Consider the following 16,305-nt stretch of genomic DNA (forward strand, 5'->3'; position numbering starts at 1 on the left):
TTTTTTTTATGAAATTTTCTATAAAATTAATTTTAGTTTTTTAAGTTTTTATGAAAAACTCTCACATTTCAAATATTTTTTAACTAATTTTCATCAAAACTTTTTAATAATAATAAATTTAATATTTCAAACTTATAAAATAAAAATAATAAACTTATGTATTTTGTGTATTCAATATCTTTTGCTAAATCCTTTAAAACATAAACACGATTTTATGAAAATGTGCCTGTTTAACATTTTCCGGTTAAATCTGTTACAAAAATAAAATATAGTACATATTTAACAAAATGAAGAAAAAAATAGAAAACTTTAAACTAAAAACTTTGGTAAATACATTATATATGGATGGTACTTGTTTGAAAAATTAATACAAAAAATGGACTTAAAAATCTTTATACATATTTAAAAAAATATTTAAAGTAAAGAAATTAGCAAAACTAAGCAAGCTAAACGAAGCTTTACAAAAACAAATATCACACTAAAGTTAAATTATTTCCCTTTTAATGAGTCTTTAATTTTAATACATAACTTTTACTATAGTTTATTTAGAAATTGTTAACTTATAACAAATAAAAAAAATATTAACCATAAAATATTACGTTTATCTATAAAACAAAACAAAAAATTTATAATAAAAAATTCAACTAATATTTTAATATTTTGCTTCCTAATTCCTTGAAACTTAAAATATAATAAATATACATACAACACAAAATCTATCAATGATTTTCTTTCACCACAAAAATATTTTGAGTGAAATGCATTTAATGCAAAAAATATTAGTTTATAAAAAAAAAACAAAACTAATGAAAAATTTTACTGATTCTAAATAATTTGTAATAATTTTAAAATAAATTATATAGACCTATACACATACATACATATTTATATTTATACATAGATTTAATTTCAATGTGCTCAGTAAAACATTTATTTAGTTGTTTATAAAAAAATACATAAAATTCTTATGATTTGATTGAAAAATGTAAGACTATGTTAATATGATGTTAAACATTGTAATTATTATTATTTAATGTCGTCTGTACTTTTAATAGTTGTAAAAAATTTATTATTTAAACAAAAAAACCCTTTTGAATTAAAAAAAAAACTAATAATTATAACAACAACATTTACTCCATATAAAAAGAGTAAACAATAAATAATATTACAAACTTAATTTTGAAATCTAGGTGTATTATAGTAACTTATAAACAAAATATATATAAATAAACAAAATAAACCAAAAAAAAAATGGTATGGGTTTTATTTGTACTAGGAAGTAGAGGGACTCACTTCGTATGGAGAGGAAAAAGTGATTTTCTTACCCCCTCAAAATAAACCCGGGGTGTGTAATAATGTTGACCACAATATTTTGGGTATAGGTAAACGTTCGTTTACCAATAGACGAGAATCCCCTGCTAATATCTCGCCCACTTTTTGGTTTCCTGTTGACATATAGTGCATTTGGCGTAATAACATTCGGCCTGCCACAACGATAACAAAATAATGATCTTTCTGAGAATGGACACTCCATAAACACATGTCCTGGCACTTTACAATTCTAACAGATAATTTTTGATTTTTGGCGTTCTATTCGAATTGCTGATACATCCTCAAACTCTCGCGTCGACTCTTCTTTACTCTCAGGATCGAAATAAATTGTCTCATGGCACGTAAAGATTGTTCTTGTTGTGGTAATAGATTTCTTGAATCTTTTCTAACGGATGTCCTTTCCGCTTCATTGCATTCAACACGCAGTTGTTCTACAGATGATATTGCCATGGGATATACGATTTTTCCTACGTTTTCCTTTATATTTCTCTTCAGAATTCGTATCATGTCATACTTTGGTATTTGTTGTAAAAGTCTGGAGCGTATCTGACACACCTCAGGAATCATTGTGTCACAGATTGGCAAATTCTTCGTGCGAAGTAGATATCAGGCAGTTAGGTCAAATTTTGAAATTATGAGAGACCTAGTCGAGAGAAATCAAAATAATAATCAATCTACTGATACATATTTTCATGTGATGTGTCAGACCTAACAAATTTTTTAAATAAAACTCACATTAGGCATTGAACATTTTTTAAATTTTATTCGCAATCATAACTACCAGTTATACCAAAGAATAAAACTTGTTATGTACAAACTTCAATTTAAATTCCTGTCAACGATTTATTGAATATGAAATACAGTATCTTAACATTAAACATTTTATAAATATAGTAGCACTATTCTGTGCTAAGAAAATGATCCGCATCTATGCTCGAATAAATATGACCTTCGCCAGTCATGAAATCTAGTATAAGACTATAAAAAGAAATTATATTTTACAAAATAATACATGACATCTGATGGTTGCTTATTAATTTTACTTACTCAAGATTATCTGTCATGTGAGTGAATTTCCGCTTCAATTCTGAACGACTAATGCCATCTGCGGAATTATGACTTTTGATGGCCTGAAACACGGCCAAATGTTTTCCCTCCAAGCCTAAATCTGTTCCATCAGTTGAAGATTTTACTGCAGCAGTTCCACCAAAATCGCCATAACTTGTTCCTTTGGTTGCATATTCCTCAGCTTTGTACCGAGCATTTAAAACTTCTAAAACATGGGTGACTAATTCATTGGGATCATTAACTGGCAGCATTTTAAAAACCATTAATGTCTTTTGACCCCCCTGCGATCTTACACTTCCAAATACTGTGGCATATTTGTTTACCATAACATCGGGAGCTTTCAAAGTGTCACCTTCCTCCAACCAGTAGTGGGCATCAATGCGGCCGGTACTATCTTCTAACAAGTACGTTATCTTTGTTGACGATGTTTCAATATTGCGCACAATTACCTTAGCATACACCATAATAAATGTCATATCAAACATCTGATAGTTTCCTTCTGGAGAATTTAGGACCTGTTTTATTAGTACTGGAACAATACCCTCAGGTTTCTTTTCAGTCGAAGCCCCAGTGGTTTGTGTTGCATTGAAATCTCCTTGGTCTAAATTAGAAATAATCTAAATAAAAACATAAAATGCAGAATAATAGGTTACTTACAAGTGTCATTCATTTTATTACAATTGTGATGAAATTTCTGCTAAATAATATACAAAATTGAGTATGGAGTTTTTTCGTTGTTTTGTTTGTAACAAGGCGCATTTATAGAAGGTGTTGTGGCGAAAAATACAAAATACCCAAAAGCAAAAACAACAACATGCAACTTTGACAGTTCAATTATCTTTTAACAAAAAAAAGTACCGGTTATTTTTGTACATGTTGTTGCATTAAACACATTCAAAACGGGCTACACGAACACAAATTCTAATTAATGAATTATTTTAAAGACAATAGCTACCAAGGCGTATTTAACAAGGTGACAGCAGTGGCGAATTGAAATAAATACAGCCGAATTCACTTATTTTTTATATATGGAGTTTGACATAATGGCGTTCCGGCGAATATTTTTTATATATGTAGTTTGACATTATTGCGTGTTATTTCTGTAATCAGCTGTGCTCCCGATGGCACCTTGATAGGTACAAAGTAAACAGCTGATTTATAATTCAGAGGTGCCACTTTATTTTTTTGTGTTTACTTTAACCCTCCGTTAGTCGCAATCATTTTCATTCGAGACTAGGCGCAATGTATCAAATTGATATCAATAAAAAAAAGGCGCGTTTGAAAATAATCTCTTCACTTTTTATTTCGAAAACATAAAAAAATTTAAAAGAATAATACAAAAAAAATTGCAGTAAAAATATTATTTTATCAAAAAATAGCTTAAAATTTAGAGTGATTAAAAAAATTTACAATAAAAAATGTTTGCCTGTATCAACCAGTAACGGAGGGTTAATAAAAAAGTTGTTTACGAAAAACTTGTCTAAACATATTTTTATATATTTTTTCCTTAACTGGTACATTTTATTGTATTAACTTTTTCACGAGCTTTAACTACCGAACTAAATTTAGGCGCACTTTGCAGATTTGCCAATACTTTACTAAGTAGAAATAAACAAGGACAAACATGGGAAACGAATTGCCAATATCAAACGGATATAGGAGCTGCCAATTTTGAAGAAGTTAATGAAATGAGGGGGACAAATTGTGAGTCATTTTAAATAACAACAAAATAAAATTTATTTTACAAAATTTTAAAATTCTTTATATAACTAAAATAATTAAGTTATTGCTAAAATGAAACAAAATTCCGAAACTAATGAGCAGGGAAATCGGATATATGCTATAAAAAGTGCTTTATACTGATATAATATGCTGTAAAAACCGAAAACTATACTCGTAAAAACCAATTTCGTATTCAAAATTACCCGTCCATGACAAATAGAAACACCTTGATTTATATGTATGTTTAAAATTTAAGCTGATTCCTTATATATTTTAAGTAGTTTTCATTTTTTTTTATCTTGTTCACCTATATATAAATATTTGTATGTATTTATAAATATCGCACACTCCAAGTTATGAGCTGACAATATTAACAATGTACTTTTTTTAAATTTATTTGCCTTTTTTCTATGAAATTTTTTTTTTATAAAAAAAAAATAATAATAATGATTTGTTATATCAAATAAATCTACATTTTATTTAATTTTTACTTTTTTAAAGGTTGATTTCAATTAAAAAAATATACGAAAAATTATTATAATCTAAAATTAGACACATTTTTAGTATTAAAAGCTAAATTAGAACCTTAAAAATAATTTTGAAAATAAGAAAAAATATTACAAACTATACAGTTAAAATAATAGAGAAGAATCATTTTAAATAAATGAAATATAATAAAAATTTTGAAATGAGATTTTGTTGTGTTTTCCTTTTTTGTTTGGTTTACGGCTATTGTAATTATAATTCAAAAATTAAGATGTCATTATAAATAGTATATAATTAGTAATCTTAAGTGTACAATTTACAATACAATAATTTATTTCGAATATTTAAATAATTTTGATTATTTAAATTAAAAAATGTGAGTAAAATATAAAATATGGGTTTAAATTAGTATAAAAAGATGTTGAAAGGAAAGGGGAAGGGGTGCAAAGTAGAGGGTGGAGGAAGAGGGCAAGATTTACTTAAAATCTAAAATATTTTATGTTACATTATTGGGTATTTGTTGTTTGTTGCTGATTCTGCTGCTGCTGTTGTTCATCTTGTAGTTGTTCTCTCTCAATATTAGCATTATTGTTATTTTCAGCAATTTCATTGATATTATCAAAATTAAATGTTGGCATATGTAGCGGTAGTTGTTGGGCTAAAAGTGGTTGCGGTAGTAGTTGTCCTGCAGATACCGCCGATGTTGCAGCCACTTCCGTTGAACGGCGACTGAGAGCATCACTGGATTCATTTAAAATATTTTCAGTCTCTTCAGTATTTAAAAGCCGCCGTTCTGCACATGCTGTGGATGTTCTAGCTGACGCTGGCTGTGAGGGTGGTGGTGGCGTCTGTGATAAAGAATTACTTAACAAACTATTGCTACTAGACGAAATGTCTTCTAAATATGGATGTAATGCTAAGGCTGCTGGTCTAATTTGAGTTAAAACTTCTTGATTTTGATAATTTTGACGTTCTTCTAAATTGTTACACAGTATGGCATCATCATCGATGACATTGTCCTCATCTTCTAGTTCATTTTCATCGTCATTACCGTCCTCATCATCATCATTTTCATAATTTTCATCAACTTCCATATCATTGACGGCGCCTGGTTCATTATTGAAATTTTGCATGTTTTGTGGCGTTTCTCGGACAGGTTGTGCATCCAAATTTAGATCTTTAGCTTGTTCAACAACCCCTTCTATAGTTGCCGTCTCTGCTTGATTGTCTTTTAGAACTTCCTGATCATTATTATTGCTTAGAGGATTACTATTAAATTCTGGTGTAATAACAGGAACACCTGATGTAACAGAACTAATTTTTAATACTGGCTGAAGATCCTGTGATGTATGTGGTTGAGGCTCAAGATCGTGAGTACTTTGACGATTTTCTGGTAAAATGTTTGGTGTGAATTGTGTATCTTGTCCTACATAAGAAGCATCTTGAGCATCTGGCACCGTATGTTCGAAAGTACTCTGTGGGTGATGTGGTTGTAGTTGATCTTGAGAATCTATTTTATGAACTAGAGGATGATTTTCTTGTCCTACATGTTGAAGTTCTTGAGAATTTGGTCTATTGCATTCTTGAGTAATTTGAGCTTCTTCACCTGAACCCTGTAAGGTGTTTTGAGGAATAATAGTTTGATAATTTATATCATCTTGCTTCGGATATTGCAGATTATCTTGAGATGTTTGATGTGGGCCTTGAGACTCTTGTCGATATGCTCGTCCCGCGTTTTCTTGAGGACCTTGTTCGGCATATTGAAGTTCTTGTCCAATATTTTGCATTGTTTGAGTATCTAGAATAGTACTTAATTGGTCTTTCGCAAGTGGACCAAGACATTGTGATTGTTCACCAGAATTTTGTGTTATTTGAGATGACTGTAAGGTAGAATCGGAAATGTTCGGTTCTTGTCTGGGATTTAAATCTTGTGCTATTTGTCCATCTGGTCTCACTTCGAATGGTTGCCCAAGTTGTAATGACATTTCATTGGCGTGTATATTTTCCTTCAATTCTGGCGTAGGCAGTGTTGGTGGCAAAGGATGAGTATTTTCAGCTTGGGTTTCACCAGATGTAATTGTGATATTCGAATCTTTATGTATCACAGGTTCGTTTTGGGAAGAACCTGCAACTGCTGAATTTGTTAATGTGTTATTAGGACTTGGGGTTTCTGACATAACTATCTCTATATCACGATTTGGTTCTTCTATTGCGTTCACATTTACCGAACTAGGATCTAATATCTGAGGCAAATTGCATTCGTTCGTATCGACCACTGTAGGCGGTGTTAGGAGGTTATTGTATTGATTCGTTAGATCTTGTTTATGATCCATATTCACTTTGTCATTATTAGATAGGTCGGCATTCTCAAAAGTACCAATGGGCGCCTGGCTGCACACACTTGCTATAACCAATGATGGCTTTTCGTTAGGTGGTGACAGTACTGTCATGTTACTGTGTACAACTTGATTTGTGTCATCGATGTTTTCCTTAATACTAACGTTCATTTGGGCTTCATTAACCAACACCTGTTTAGATGTCTGAGTTTCATCTAATGTCTTGTTAATTTCTTCATCAGTTTCAGCTTGATGGTCTTCCGATTCAATCTCAGCATTCGTTTCATGCAGTTCTGGGGGATATTCGAGTTCTCTGTACTCTCTTTCTTCCTCTTCTTCATCCTCTCCCTCATCCTCTTCTTCATCCTCCTCTTCCTCAACATCCTCTTCTTCCTCCCCTTCTTCTTCTATATCTTCATCATCGTTTTCTTCATCCTCGATTTCCTCATCCGTTTCGTGCTCTTCATCTGCATCCATATTTCCATCATTATTTTCACCTTCTTCACCCTTCTTAAATGTTTTATCCTTAACAATATGAGCACGGCGAACAGGCTTGCGTTTCCTTTTAATGCCATTAAAATCTGCATACGATTTAACAGACTTTTGTGAGATTTGAACGTCATTTATTTCAATGCCCTTCTCCTGTTTGATTGTTATATTATTAAAATCAATAGAAGAAATATAATTCTGTTCCTCAGCATTATGACTTGGAGATAATTCCTCAGTTTCCTCGTCTTGGGTGTCCGCGATTTCGGGTTGTGGTGGTGGTTGTTCAACTAATGGCTGTTCATCAGAATAACCACGATTTTGGGGTTCTGGCTTAATAAATATTGGAATAAAGTCGCTGGCACTAGGAGCTGATGGCTCCAATGTAACTCCACTGCGTACAGCAGAAATTTGTAAAACGGGCATATTCGGAGGCTTTGCTGTAGATTTGCAAGCCTTATTGCGACTTTTTGCGACAGTTGGCGTCTCTTTAACTTTAGGTTTCAAGGTTAATTTAGATTTAGGTTTCAATAAGGGCTTCTTGATCTTCTTAGCAATAATCTCTTCATTGTCAATTCCTGTATCCTCAGATGTCTTGTCTATGTCTTTATCGTTTTCTTCTTCATCCTCTGCCTCTTGCGCCTCTTCTTCTCCATCATCCTCTTGTTCATCATCAATATGATCAGATTGATTATCCACTTGATTTTCAGATTCATTATCATTATCGTCATGATGATCATCTTCATTACTTTCTTCATGATAATCCTCATCTTCGTCTCCACCATTTCCTTCATCATCATTACCATCATGATCCATGGGTTCATGCTCTTCAGTTTCTTCTGCTTCACCTGTTTCCATAGCAATGCCACTACTAACATGTGATATTTTTAACATCCGATCCAATTCTTCACGATTTGGTTTAACATCCTCTGGCTCAGTTTCGTGATTTGCTGGTGGCACTGGTTTTTGAGTTTCAACAACTGTACTGGCAGCTCCACTATTGAACTCAACGCCACTCGAAACACAAGCAATTTGAAATTGCATCATTGGTATCGATGTCATGATCGTAGCCTCTGGATGTGGCCTCATTTGTATGATCGTAGCCTCTGGATGTGGCCTCATTTGTATGGTAGTAGACACAGACAACATATCTGCAGCATCAGATCCATCTTGAGGTTCTGCTTTAATACGAATTGGTTTTAAAGTTGCCACATTCACCTCAGTGTTATTATTAGCATTCGAATCTTGTGATACTTGTTCGTCATGCATGTCCTTTGACAACTTTTGTTTGTCCTTCTCCTTATCCTTGTGTTTCTTTTTCTTCTTACGCTTTTCAGCCCGTTTGTCTGAAGATTTTTGTTGCTCTATTATGGACGAATTCAATTGGCCATGTTCCTTTTTGATTTTTAATTTAAGGCCACCACCACCAATCTTATTAGCATTTTCTTCATTTGTTTCATCAACTTCTTGTTTGATTTTAATTTGTTCCATGGCCGTTTCCGTTGTCACACTAGTTTTAACGGTAGTGGCAACATTTGTTGCAATATTCTCTCCCTCATTATCATTATCAGAATCATCAGCATTATGATGATGAGAATCATCTAGGCCACCAACATGATCATCCACCTGAGCTTCCTCGTGTTGTTCATTATGATCATCATTATCACTGTGTTCACCAGCACATGGGGTTTCCTGTTCCACGTGTACCTCCGGTTCATGTTTAATGCTAACCAATGCATCTAAGGTTGACTTCAAGAGTTCATCGACACGTTTCAATTCTTTTTTCGAAACACCCTTTTTGCCACTCTTCTTGCTGCTTGTACTTGCCGCATCATCTAGTCCAGTTGTTGATACACAATGATTAGCTGCCATGATGAGTGGTGACGACAAACGTGTTAATTGCACAACAGGAGCCATGTCTAGCGGTAGACCACTAATGCGCGCCATTTCTTCGGCTGCTGCTTCCACATCGTTTTCATTTTTAATACGCACTGCATCTTCCAATGCCTCTACGGATGGCATTATATGTTTCGAATAGTTTAAGTAGACTTTGGCACACTGTGCGGAATGTTTTAGATACTCGGCTTCATTGCGCTGTAAACGATTGCATCCAGCACAACGTCTTGTTTTTACAGCACATATGTGTATATTGTAAAGAAAATTCGTAGCATACGAAGTGTGACACTGGGGGCACTCCCGATCTAAAACAAGCAGAGCTGGTGGTGTTTCGAACGCGTGCTCTCGTAAGTGCCTACAATTAAAAAAGTAATAATACAATTTACAATTTAGATAAAAGTAATAAGACAATTCAACAACAATATACCATATTCAAGAACTGATAAAATTTAAATTTAAACCAACTTTTTAAGATTATTTTGTCCAATGGTCGAATATCATTTCACATTGGAATTATTGAGGCTGAAGAATATGATTCTTATTTGTGTTTGCAACACGGCATGAACCGTGGCAGGATTATTTATTTTTTTGTTAAACCTCCATCCTTTTTATTATAGTTAAATGGGTTTATAATTCCATAGACTAAAATTTTCTACGAAAACGATCCTGACAGATATGTAAATGCTTAGGCTCTTGGTCCTCTAAAAGCTAGGTTAGCCGACCGTAAAGTAATGTATTGTTGTGTGTAATGTTAATAGATAAAATGTTATAGTGATAAAATGTAACGTAACTGTTAAGTCTGAACCTGATAAAAATAGAATTTCCTTACGTTATTAGGTGACATCTGCTAACTGTGTCGATTTTTAAAAACCATTGAATTGAAAAATACCTTTATTAATGTACATAAAATCAACTTCGACAGCTTAAAAATTATTTGTTTGGATTTTTATGTCAAATTAGTGTTGCACATTTTTAATGTTAATATGGATGCAATGCAATTAAATAAATGCTTCTAGTCTCGGCTGTTTAATTAGAATTTTGGCTGAAAAAATTTTACGATTCTCTATGATTTATTATGAAACTCTATCTGATTTTATAATTTTTTCGATTCTCAAACTACTGATTGATTTGCTAAAAGAATGAATTATATGTCATAAATTTGTTCACAAGAAATGCCACTTGTCAGATAAACAAGTCTAGCTACTCTTGATTGTCTGGAAGCAAGATACATATCGTCAGTTTATTATTGTGTGGCCCACCTAGGGTTGCCATCCAGGCTGGACTTGGCTGGATTGTCCAGCTTTTTTGACGCTTGTTCAGTTTCAAGCTAAACTTTAATTTGTCCAGCTAAATATAAATTTTCGACAAAAATATCCATATAATTTATTACTAAAAATTAATTAGTACGCAGTAATAACTTATGAAAAAAGTGTACATATGTATGTACATATTTTTTGAAGAAAGAAAAATAATAAATGCCAAAAAGATTTATGGAAACACGTGTCATATGGAATTTCTGATAATGATGTCAATAAAGAAGAATGTAAAAGTAAAGGATTATCAGAAGCATATTTATATTTTGTGCAAAAAATAATGCAGGAATTTCATGAATGAATTCGAGAATTTAAGAAAAGTTGTTTTGTATTTTCAATACCAATAAGCTACGCTTTTTGTGAAATAGTTTTTACTATTTTAAACAATCTCAATACTAAAGAATGAATCCGAATGTCATGCGACCTGATTAGAGCTGAAATATTAATACGAACAAATTTAGAGTTTAGTATTTAATTTTATTTCTTACATACTTACATACATACGCATATGTAATAAATTTTAATAAATGATACACAAACTGACAAAATTAAAGCTTAATTGAAATGGTCCTCTATTTTTTAAAAGACTGAAATTAATTAATACTTATTTTACTTTTAAATATGTATTAAAAATATACTGTTATGAATTCGTACCTTTTTGCTTTTTAATATTTTTTATAATACGTCAAATGTTAACAAAATATGTAGCTTCATCTTCGGCATCTACTTCAGAAAAAATACCAAAAGTGTAGACTAGAATTACTAAAATGTACCAAAATAGTCCCAAAAGAAGTACCTAGTCAATAGTATACTTCCAATGATACACACATACATATGTATATATGGGTGGTGGTGGTTGAACGCAAAACCGGTTGAATATATTGCTAATCTGATTTCACCAGTCGATTTTGAATCAAAAGTTAATATAATTGATGTTTTTGAATCCTTAAAAATAGTTCCAAAAACCCAAAACAGGGGGCGCAAATCTCATAAAAAAATAGCAAAAAGAATTTTAGTTTTTTTAAACATGCACGATGAAAGCCTATTTTAAGCTTAGCAAAACGCCATATCAATCGTAATGAATTACTGCATGTTAATCAATAGGGTTTTCGACAGAATTATAGTGATACTACTCTTTTAGTAAGTATAACCGATTCTATAAGTAACCTTAATGATAGGAAATGTAGTGTTTTACTATCATTGGATTTATCGAAAGCTTTCGATAGAGTACTTCACTCAAAATTGGTTATGAAACTATGTAATAAATTTAATCTCTTTTTCAGCGTGTAAACTTGCTTACTCATATTTACATGAAAGATCTCAGTTAGCATCATTGGTTGGTAGAGATTCCGTTGATCTAGAGGTTACTACTGGTGTGCCACAAGGATCTGTTATAGGTCCTTTATTTTTTACGTTGTATTTGAATGATTTAATGAATATAGTAGATGGTAATTTAGTGAAAATATTTTCAATCGCGGATAAAGTTCAAATTTTATTTACATCGGAAAGGCTTTTTATTGATGTCCTGGAGGCCAACCTAAAAATACAAAATAAGTCCCAAAAAGTGAGGTATAAGTCGCCAACGCACTTCTTCTAAACTGCAATTATTTACCCTTATAAAACATACCAAATAAGTAATAAAACTGCATTAACAGATTTCAAAAACCATGCTTTTTGTGACTACTATAAAATTTATGAAAAGGGACTTAACACGTAAGCACACTAAGCTAACGATATACTTCGATTATTGCTTGATACTTACAACATTATCGTGATGCTTGATTTTTTCTAACTGTATTATAATTTTATAAAAGTGTGACATCTACAAACTCACCTTGAAAATGCATAAGTATTTAAAATAGACTCCCCGCAGCAACCACAAATATATGGTGTTTTTGAAAGTTTATGCCACAATTGATGATTTTTGATGTCGAAACTTTTGCTTAACACCTCATTGCATGCCGTACAAACGTAACGTTCAATTTTAGGTAAATGTGAGGTCCGAGTGTGTGCTTCCAGATTAACTTTTGCTGCAAAACGTTCCTTACAAATGTTGCAACCAAATTTCAGTTTTGGCGCAGGAGGAACTTTCGGTGCTGGAGGAACTTTTGCTGCTGGTGGAACTTTTACTGCGGGAGCAGATGCTGTCACAGGTGCAGGTTCTACTTTAATTTCCTCTTTACTGCAAGCAAGAAAACAAATGTTAACAATTTCACTTAGTGTCTAATAAAAGTACATAAAACAAATTTGGCAAATCTTAATCAAACCTTACATTTCTTCTTTAACATCCAATTCTTTTTGTTCCGCATTCTTACCGCCTTTTTGTTTAGATTTTTTAGTGGCCGCCTCTTTTTGAGGAGGCGCTGCCAATCTTAACTTTTTATTACTAACCGCTGGGGATGGTGCTGGTACTGGTGGTGAGGGTTCTTTCTTCAATTTAGTATCATCTGTTGGGGCGTTCTTCGTTTTCTTAGTGCTGCTAGCAGCGAGTGGTGTGGGTTCATCATTCATCACAGTGAATCTTAACTTTTTCTTTGTCACCACAGGAGCCTCCTCCTTAACTGTTGACTCTGCAGGTGCAGAAAAACGTAATTTTTTCTTTGGAAGAACAGCGGACACTGCTGGTATTTCCTCCTTCAAAGCCACTTCCTCGGTTTTTCGCTTACGATTGCCATTTTTATTCACAGCAGGTGTGGGTGCGGTATTGGATGTGGGTACAATGGATTCTTCTTTTACTTCAACTTTCGGTTTTATATCTGCTGGCGGCTTTTTGATGTTCTTTAAGCCCAACAATTTCCGGGTTTGTGCATTTGTGGCATAGCACATTTCACGAAACTCGTAGAAATCATTGATTTTGTCAACACACAAACAACACATAGTCTGTGGCATTCTATCATCCTTTGTTACCTAAAATATGAAGAAAATATTTTTTTTCGGAATTTTTTAAACATTTAATACCTTATATTGCATAGTAATATTATCACAAAACACTACCCCGCCCACAACTAAGCACTTGAATACTTACCATCAGTCCAATTAGTAAATTTATTTTTTGATGCATCTCCATTTCAGCCTCCACATCGATTGCTGCATTTTCGTTTTTTTCCTGCTTATCAGTTAGAATTGGAACCATATCCGGGTTGTCTATGCCACAAAGGCGACATATTTTATACAAATTTGCCTTAAGTTTTCTGTCGATTTTTATAGCAAAACGTTCCATTGTGAATCCTGTCTCTCTTACTACTCCGTGTGCGTGTGTGTGTTTTTCTTCCACGGCAAGTACAAACTTATGGAAAAACGGAAATATATTTCTTTTTAAAGCTTTCACTTTGATCTTGTTGTTAAATATTCACTTAGGTATCGCTAATCATTGTGTATTAATTTATTTTTATTCGATTTTCATGAATTTTCATTAAATTGAATTTTTATTAAAATTTTTCACAAGAAATACACAAGCAACCCTCTGTAAATTTTCTTTTTTGACAGTTTAGTAAATTAAACATCAGTGTTGCCAATCTATTTTTAGCAAAATGGTGAGTATCTAGCAAACAGCTGCATTTGGGACAGAGTACTCAAGCATAACGAACAAAAATGTGTTCGATTTTCGACGACCTAATATTGATGTATAGAAATTAGACGAGTTTTTCTATAATATTGTATATATTTTTTTCTCATAAAAAATCATGTAATTTACCCTAAATTACATTCACTACATAGAACCTTTAAATGAAATAGTTATTTTTATATATGTATATATTCAACAAAATATTATATGTTGAAATATGTGCATACAATTTTATGTATTTGGTGGCCCCATATAAAATTTAATTCCCATCCATAGCATGATATATATAGCCAATAATCATACAAATAAGAAATTACAAAAACAAATACCTTGAACATAAACATAAAGTTGAAAATAAAGTTTCTTGATTCTGCCGACGTTATTTCGTATGTTACCCCATGTCTCCACGTAGCAATATTTATTGCTGCAATTGTCAAATTTGATTGCATCAATGAGTGTAGATGGCAAATTGTCATATGTAGCAATCCATTGCGCAATGATTGCTTTACTGATTGCCTGAGCAATTATTGCTAAGGAATAAGCTATCAGTTCAGTTGTCATTAATGTAAAATTTCTTCTTTCTATGATTCAGTGCGATCAATTCATACATATTTAATTTATTTAAGTACCAAAAGTAAAAAAAACGAAGAATTTAGTGAAAAAATCATTCAACACAAAATATAAACTAAATTCACATCAGTTTTTCATAGAACTTTTGCGTTGGAAATTTTCTCCACCTAAAGCAATTGTTCTACTGAGTCTACTTCAAGGCGTATTTGACAAGGTGACAGCAGTGGCGAATTGAAATAAATACAGGCGAATTCACTTATTTTTTATATATAGAGTTTGACATACGGACGAATATTTTTTATATATAATTAGTTTGACATTTGTGCGTACTATTTCTATAATCAGCTGTGCTGCCGATGGCACCTTATTAAATGCACCTTGGTCTACTTTATTAATTTACAAGGCGTATTAACAAGGTGAGTGCATAAAATCAGCTGTTTCTTAATTCGCTGTGGTTTTATGTACACTATATGTCAAACTTTGTTTATGTTTACATTTGTTATTGTAAATAACATAGTAATCAAGGCGTATTTAACAAGGTGACAGCAGTGGCGAATTGAAATAAATACAGGCGAATTCACTTATTTTTTATATATAGAGTTTGACGTACGGGCGTACGGGCGAATATTTTTTATATATGTAGTTTGACATTTGTGCGTACTATTTCTATAATCAGCTGTGCTGCCGATGGCACCTTATTAAATGCACCTTGATAGTAATATTTTAATTCGCCTTGATTTTGACATTTACCGTACATTTTAACAAAAACAAATTGCCTGTTGTTTTTGCATTGTTGTATTTGTTGCCGGGACGCACTCACCTTGTTAATACGCCTTGTTAATTTACTTTGCGCCAAAGTGCATTTAATAAGGTGCCATCGGCAGCACAGCTGATTATAGAAATAACACGCACAAATGTCAAACTACATATATAAAAAATATTCGCCCGTACGCCTGTATGTCAAACTCTATATATAAAAAATAAGTGAATTCGCCTGTATTTATTTCAATTCGCCACTGCTGTCACCTTGTTAAATACGCCTTGCTTTGCGCTATACTGTTGTTCTGTCGACGTTATTGCAATATAAATTGCTACCTGAAGACCAAGGCGAATTTATGCATTAAACATATTCAAGACAACAGGCTACACGACTACACGAACACAAATTCTGCTGGTTACAGTTGTAGTCGTGTGGCAGCTACTGAATTATTTTAAAGACGACAGCTACAAAGTAAACAGCTGATTTATAATTCAGTGGTACCACTTTAATAAAACATAACCGTACAAAATTCCAAAGTAATTAAGACTAAAACAATTATTTTGAGTAAAAATATATATATATGGTTATAATTAATTATGTACCTTTTATTAATTTATTTCAATATGGTTATCAGAAACTTCTCTTAATTAAGTAAAAAAATATATTTTTTTAAGCACTAATTTGATTTACACTTTTTTATTATATTAGCAACACTATTTCTGTTTTGTAGTTGACAAAAATAGAAATTAGCCTAATTCGGCTACATCGGCA

At 32.3% G+C, this 16,305-nt stretch overlaps 2 protein-coding genes across 2 annotated transcripts; both read right to left on the reverse strand.

Moving 5' to 3' along the window:
• Positions 1-2,150: 2,150 nt before the first annotated feature.
• Positions 2,151-3,217, reverse strand: LOC135963569 (replication protein A 32 kDa subunit-like). The gene is made up of 3 exons (XM_065515486.1): positions 3,058-3,217; positions 2,380-3,001; positions 2,151-2,310 (listed from the first exon to the last, which is right to left on the reverse strand). The coding sequence occupies exons 1-3, from the start codon at positions 3,068-3,070 to the stop codon at positions 2,232-2,234; spliced, it is 714 nt and encodes a 237-aa protein (XP_065371558.1). The 5' UTR covers positions 3,071-3,217; the 3' UTR covers positions 2,151-2,231.
• Positions 3,218-4,572: 1,355 nt separating this feature from the next.
• LOC135963570 (uncharacterized) lies at positions 4,573-14,109 on the reverse strand. Its single transcript, XM_065515487.1, has 4 exons — positions 13,665-14,109; positions 12,912-13,546; positions 12,474-12,821; positions 4,573-9,681 (listed from the first exon to the last, which is right to left on the reverse strand). Exons 1-4 carry the CDS (start codon positions 13,857-13,859, stop codon positions 5,115-5,117), a joined length of 5,745 nt encoding a protein of 1,914 aa, XP_065371559.1. The 5' UTR covers positions 13,860-14,109; the 3' UTR covers positions 4,573-5,114.
• Positions 14,110-16,305: the final 2,196 nt, after the last annotated feature.

This window comes from Calliphora vicina, chromosome 1 (assembly GCF_958450345.1).
Source record: "Calliphora vicina chromosome 1, idCalVici1.1, whole genome shotgun sequence".
NCBI classification, from domain to species: domain Eukaryota; kingdom Metazoa; phylum Arthropoda; class Insecta; order Diptera; family Calliphoridae; genus Calliphora; species Calliphora vicina.